The following is a 7,104-nucleotide window of genomic DNA, read 5'->3' as shown; positions in this document are numbered from 1 at the left end:
AAAGGGAAAATTAAATCTTGTGTTATATGGAGGATTTTGATAGCTAATATTAAATACATTTAAAAATGACATGAGAGTAGTTTTCAAAAATCTCTTTTGTAAGGTTCCAAGTAATGTATCATCTAAAATTGAAAAGAAAGGCCACTAATACTCCAATTAGGCAAATGTAATTGGGATTATCTGAAAACAAAATGTATATTTAGATAATGGAAAAACAAATTCATTTTGTTGGTGACTCAAATGCAATTCATTTATAAAGAATTTAATATTTTTGTGCCTTCTGCCTCTTGTCGCCTCTTATTTTTAAGGTTGATTTATCCATTTGTGTGTTTGTGTATATTTCTACAAGAGTGTAGTTGCACCACATGTGTACAGAAGCCCATAGAGACCAGAGAGGTCCTCTAGAACAGGAGTTAGAGGTAGTTGTGAGCTTTCATGTGGGTGCTGGGAATGGGAGTGTGATGGATCCTCTGGAGCAGCAGGTGGTATTCTTAACTGCTGTACCATCATCTCTTCGGGCCCTGACTTTCAAGATTTAAGTAAGTACAAATGCCAATCAATTTCTCCTTTTTTTTTTCCTTCCTTCCTTACTGTCTGTATGCCTCCAGTCTTTTATATCATTTTAACTTGTGGAACTGAGAATTTAAACCAGGACTTTGAAAATGCTAGGCAAGTCCTTTACCATTAAACTGTATTCCCAAACTTTGGTGTTTTGATCCAGTGTCTTTCGGCATATCTTAATCTATCTTTGAAATTTCTATCCCTTCCTTGTCTTAAAAGTGCTGAGATTCTTGCAACTGCCACTCAAACAATGTCTTTAGTCATTCCTTGACCACACCACAAACTAGTTTTTCTCCTTCCCTTTTTTCTTTCCTTCCCCTCCTTCCGTTCTTCCAGCCATACTTTCATAACTACTCTCATCCATATTGGCTTTTATTTTGTTTTATTTTATTTTACTTGCAGGGATACAGACCTAATGATTTCACCCTTCCAGAGGACAGATGCCTAATTATGAACACCACACACTGGCCAGACTAGTAGGATTCATAGTAACAATGACTTCCAGACCTTAGTTCTTCTTTAAACCAATGTTTTTATAAGTACATGTTCATAATGACTGTGGCTGAAGCACGGTTATTCATGAGGATCTTGTTCCTGACACAATTGTTTGGAGTTTTTCTGTCTTTTCCTGGACTCATCCTGGCTGGACATCAGCAGCACAACCACAGTCCCACAGAAGTGGTGATTCACTTGAAGCTAACTGGGAAAACCAGTGGCATGAAACCTCCAGACTGGGTCTCTTACAGCTTGAAACTTGGAGGCCAGAGACATGTTATCCACATGAAGAGCCAGAATCTTTTTCTAACCAGGAACCTCCCAATGTTCACCTACTCTGACCAGGGTTCTCTGCTTGAAGATTACCCTTTTGTACAGGATGACTGCTACTATCATGATTATGTGGAGGGTGACTCAGAATCCTTAGTTTCGCTCAACACTTGTCTTGGGGGCTTTCAAGGATTATTAGAGATAGATAATACTGTTTATGAAATCATGCCAAAGAAATTTTCTACCAAATTTGAACATCTGGTATATAAAATGGATAGTAATAAAACAGAATCAAGTATTTCCAGCCTTATGCAAGATAACATGCCAAGTAGAGTTACAAAAAACTGGTAATTCCGCTCTCAAGCAAAGTGGTTTTGAAGGCTGGTGGACCCATGTTAGAATTGTAGAAATAGTAAGGGTGGTGGATAAGACTCTGTATGAACACTATCAGAGTAATGACACAGTAATGATGCCAGATCTATATTTTGTGATAAGTATGGTAGATGCCATTTATGATGTAATTGGTGTTAAAATATTATTGGTTGGTTTGGAGGTTTGGAATAAGAAAAACCCTATTGTAATAGATGATGTAAGAAAATCTCTTCAGCTATATTGCTGGTGGAAAATTAAAAACATTATTCATCGATTAAAACATGACACCACTCATCTTTTCATATACAAGCACTTGAGAGGATTAAGTGGCATAGGTTCAACAAGTGGGGTGTGTGATCCAAGCCGCAGTTGTGCAATTGTTACTTTCATAAACAGAACTTTAAACCTCCGTGCCCTTGGAGTGGCTCATCACTTAGGTCATAACTTGGGCATGGAAGATGATGAAAAGACATGTAAGTGTAGACACAAAAAATGCACAACGGACGCTACTAACCCACCAATACCCAAATTTAGCAATTGTAGTTATAATTATTTTTGGACTTATACTGTAAAGCAGACAACCTGTTTGCTTGAAAACATGTACACAAAGAGTATCTTTAATCTGAGTCACTGTGGAAATGGTATTGTTGAAGATGACGAGCAGTGTGACTGTGGATCCTTACACCATTTTGCAAAAGATCTATGCTGTATGCCAAACTGCACTCTGAGTTTGGGGTCTTCCTGTGCCTTTGGAATTTGTTGTAAAAACTGCCAATTTTTGCCATCAGGGGAGGTGTGTAGAAAACAGGATAACATATGTGATCTTCCTGAATGGTGCAATGGAACATCCCATAAGTGTCCAGATGATGTATATGTTGAAGATGGAATTCCCTGTAATATCTCAGCCTTTTGCTACGAAAAGTGATGCAATGGCCGTAATGAATACTGTAGGAAGATCTTTGGCCAGAAATCAAAAGCTGCAAATAAAAATTGCTACAAAGAAGTACACTATAAAGGTGATCGTTTTGGCCACTGTGGTCTTCAGGGACCTGGGTACATAAAATGTGAAAACAATGATGCTTTTTGTGGAAGACTTCAATGTGATAATGTATCAGAAATTCCCCGTATGGAAGCACACAGTACTGTGCACTTTGCTGTTGTCAAAGGCTTGTTTTGCTGGGGCACCGATTACCACCTTGGGACGCCTAGATGACTTTGGTGATGTGAAAGATGGCACAGAGTGTGGTCAAGATCATATCTGCATTCAAAAGCATTGTGTACATTTATCTGCATTGGATAGCAATTGTTCACCTACATTCTGTCATAAGAGGGGCATCTGCAACAATAAACATCACTGCCACTGCAACTATTTGTGGGAGCCTCCTAACTGCATGACAAAAGGCAATGGAGGTAGTGTAGACAATGGACCACCTACCAAGATACAGAGGAAGAAAAAGTATTGTTACCTGTGTCTATTTCTGCTTGTTGTTTTGTTTATTTTATTATGTTGTCTTTGCTTGCTGCTTCGTCCTAGGGAAGAAAGTCAACAAGAGTCCCAAATCCAGCCTACATCTGAAAACACAAATGAAGCTGTAAGCAGACAAGCTAGTTCAATAGCTTTCCAGAGTCTCCCTCTGTCAAGAATGCTGTCAGTCCCAGCTTCAAGAACTTCATCTATACAAAGTGTCAAATAAATATTAATCACTATGGTTCTCTTTATTCTTTGATATTTTAAGTAACTTGATTTCTGCATTTTGTTCTTTATATTTCCAGGGGGGAGATGTATACATGGTGTAGGTATTTTTTCAGGTTCTTGTCTATGAGATTTATCTCATTTTATATATTTTAATTGCTATCTGCTATAGCAAGCTTTTTCCTATGGGGTAGTAGGGCAATAAGACATGAGAATGAGTAAAAATATAGAAGTGCATTCATCCTGATATTGTAGAGTTTCTTGAATAACAGAGTTTACATTGGTAGTGATAGACGCTTTGAATTCAACAACTCCTTTTTTTGAATAAATTCACTGCAGAGAAAAGTTATTTTGAGTTTCAAAGATTCCAGAGTAATTTTCTGAGGTGTTACTCTCAGTGTTGTGAAGCCCAGCTAGTTGAGCATTTCCACAAGTATCTAAGCAATAATCATAGAGTTCTGAGTCTATGATCATGGAGACAACTACATAGTTTTGAAAGTCGAAGTAACCAACTTTCTTTTATTCCTTTACTTTATGTGAAATTATTATTCTCTAGTTAGTCATAATTAATTAGGAGCACAGTTTCTCTCCTAATTTTTTCTGTTTTTTTTTTCAGTAACATTGTAGCCATTTCTTTACACTTATTTTTTCTAAATCATTGTTCTCTCTCTCTCTCTCTCTCTCTCTCTCTCTCTCTCTCTCTCTCTCTCTCTCTCTCTCTCCTCTCTTCCCTCTTTCCCTCTGTTTGTCTCTGTCTCCTGAACCTTATTTAAAAAATAACCTTGGTGTGGTTAAAACAGGAAGATTGAGGATGCATTATAAATCATGTTGTTTAAGTTTCTATCTCTTTTATAGTTCTTTTTCATTGTCATATTCTACCTTTGAAGAATTATCTAAATTTGTAGGTAGTTCATTTCAAAATAAAGTTTGATGGGAATTAGGGTACCTGTTCAACTTCAGAGTTTCTTTGGTTGAAAATAGGATAACAATATAATTTTAGGTAAAAATATAGTTAAATCTGTAAAGGCTATACAATGCTGAATGGATTTTTAAAATGTTATAAAATATTACTTTTATGTTTTGAAATTATGCAAACACATTATTTCTTCTTTCCCTTTCCTCCAAACTCTACCATACATCCTTTCTTATTCTCTTTCAAATTTATGGCCTTTTTTTTTATTACTCATTCTTTCTGTCTCTCTGTCTCTCTGTCTCTGTCTCTCTCTGTCTCTCTCTGTCTCTCTCTGTCTCTGTCTCTCTCTCTCTCTCTCTCTCTCTCTCTCTCTCTCTCTCTCTCACACACACACACACACACACACACACACACACACACCTAAATTCATAAGTACCTGCAGGTGGAGTTTTCATATCCTGACCACCCAGGCCTGAACAAATACAAAGAAACTTATATTAATTTCAATTCTTGGCTGAGAGCTCAGGTTTGTTATTAGCTAACTCTTATATTCAAGTTAACCCATTTCTATTAATCTATATATTTCCATGTGGCTCATGGTTTGTTAACTCATTTCTTTTTATTTAATTCTAAAATTTGACTTTTCATTTTTCAAAATAAATTTTTATTTAAATTAAAAACAATCTTACGTGAGCTGTGTAATCACAATACCCCAAACAAAAGTAAACAGTATATCAAAGTTAACTTTAAATTTGAATCAGTAAGCCAAAATCCAAACCAATGTAAAATATTTAAGATTAATAATTGTTTTTGGATTAAAGTAGATTTAATAATCTACATTTCATTTTATCATTTCTATATCCTATCCTCACTTCTTCCTTTACAAAAAGATCTTTGAATCTAGCTCATTTGGTTAGTTTTTTTTCCATGACCAATAATAATTTGAAACCACCCTTGAAAACAAAGACAAACATCCATCATTCATTTTTTTGGGATGTAGACACAGCTCTCTAGACTACTTCTTGTTGTTTTTGGGGGGGCTAGAAATCTTTGGACCCTGAGAAAATTTAGGATAATTTTTAATAAGTTTTGTCTATAGTATCCTATGAGGTTGGATCATCTCAGTCAGCAGCTTGGAAGATATTCTTGATGCTGGATCACCTGGGCCACCCATTTTTACTAGTGTCTCAATCCCTTGCCCTGAAAAATACATAAGCTTTTAAGGGTAACATACATATCTGCATTAGTACAAGTGCAGACTATGTATCGTATACAAGTCAACCAAAGATGGTTTCTTGTTATGTGTTGAAGCAGGTAAAATATACATCTTGTATCTTGCAGTTCTTCCAGGTTTATTTTTCTAATGTTACAGGGTGGGGATCTTCCTCTATAAAACCTGATTTTTTTTAACTTTGAACAACTTCACAGTCTTTTATTTTCTTTGGAAATAAAAGCAGAACCTTTAACAAAGTAACATATTTTTGACCACCATTTTAAAGTCAAGACATTTTAAAATTATATATAGATTGGTTTAATTCAGCAGCATTTACAACAAAATGTCTCTTAGCAGCTCTTGCTCCTTCCTCTGAAGTCAAAAATTCAAAGACAACACAGTAACATACAATATCCAGACTCTCTGCATACCTTCCACTATTATGTGGCTTTTTAATTTTGTATTACTTTACTCTCCATTTAAGGACTTTATTATACTATTATAAAATATATTTTTAGATATATAACTGTATATGTTCTTTCTTTTTCTCTCCCAGGCCAATGTATATTTTTAAAAACACTGAACTGTTTAGAGGCACTTTTTAAAAATCTGACTCTAACCTTACTGTCCTTTTCTGTCTGCATGAGCAAAAACCCTAAACCCACCACACCATGTATGGCTGGAAGATGCCTCTCTGTACCATGTACCCTGTGGGATTGTGGGAAACTGCCATGTGGCTTACCACATAGCATTCTGGCAGATGTCAGGAAATGCATCCATGGGTCTGAGGCAGGGTCTGCAGGCAGGAATGCACACCCCTGAGGACCAACCAACCATGATTTTGCTGAGATCACTGGGCTACTCTTGCCCCCACGCAGGGCAGAGGTGATCTGGTTGGGGCCCTGTCTTGGGCCCAACAACCACCTGCAGACTCTGGGAACTCCTGTTCTGGGGTCTGCAAGCAGGTTGACTTGGCTCCTAAGGACCAAGAAACCCAGAGACTGCTGACATCTCTGTGCTAGTCCCACTCCCATGCACCTAGAAAGGCAAGTGCCACAGACACACTTGTACCCATCTTGAGACCTGCATCTACTAGAAGAGAACCATGGACACACACACACACACACACACACACACACACACACACACACACACACACCAAGAGAGGAAGAGATACCACTTGCACCCACTGGAAGAAGAGATGGGAAGACAACAATACAAGAACACATCAAACAACAGAAAAGCCAACATGACACAATCAGAGTCTAGGGACTCTATGCCACCAAGACCTGAACATCCCAGCACAGATGAAGCAGAAGAGAGCAACATTAAAAACTACTTGTTGCAGAGATAGAAACCATAAAAGAGGAAATGAGAAAATCCTTGAAATAAATGGAAAAAGACAAACCAAAAATTGCAAGAAACCATTCAAATAATGCAAGGTTTTAAATCAGAGATAGAGACAATAAAAAACAAAGTCTGAGGGAATGCTGGAATTAGAAAATATGGGTAAACTATCAGGAACTACAGATGCAAGTATAACCAACAGAATATAGCATATGGAAAAGAAAATCTCAGACATTGAAG

General features: G+C 36.9%; 1 protein-coding gene across 1 annotated transcript; it reads left to right on the top strand.

The window, feature by feature from the left end:
- Positions 1–1,113: 1,113 nt before the first annotated feature.
- LOC100759070 (disintegrin and metalloproteinase domain-containing protein 29) lies at positions 1,114–3,392 on the top strand. Its single transcript, XM_027394110.1, is given in 3 exon segments — positions 1,114–1,646; positions 1,648–2,901; positions 2,903–3,392. Coding segments are annotated over 3 exon segments (2,277 nt in total).
- The last annotated feature ends 3,712 nt before the right edge of the window (positions 3,393–7,104 follow it).

This window comes from Cricetulus griseus (assembly GCF_003668045.3).
Source record: "Cricetulus griseus strain 17A/GY chromosome 1 unlocalized genomic scaffold, alternate assembly CriGri-PICRH-1.0 chr1_0, whole genome shotgun sequence".
In the NCBI taxonomy this organism is placed as follows: domain Eukaryota; kingdom Metazoa; phylum Chordata; class Mammalia; order Rodentia; family Cricetidae; genus Cricetulus; species Cricetulus griseus.
The sequence above is the reverse complement of the archived record's forward strand: the minus strand, read 5'-3'. Positions and strand labels throughout refer to the sequence as shown.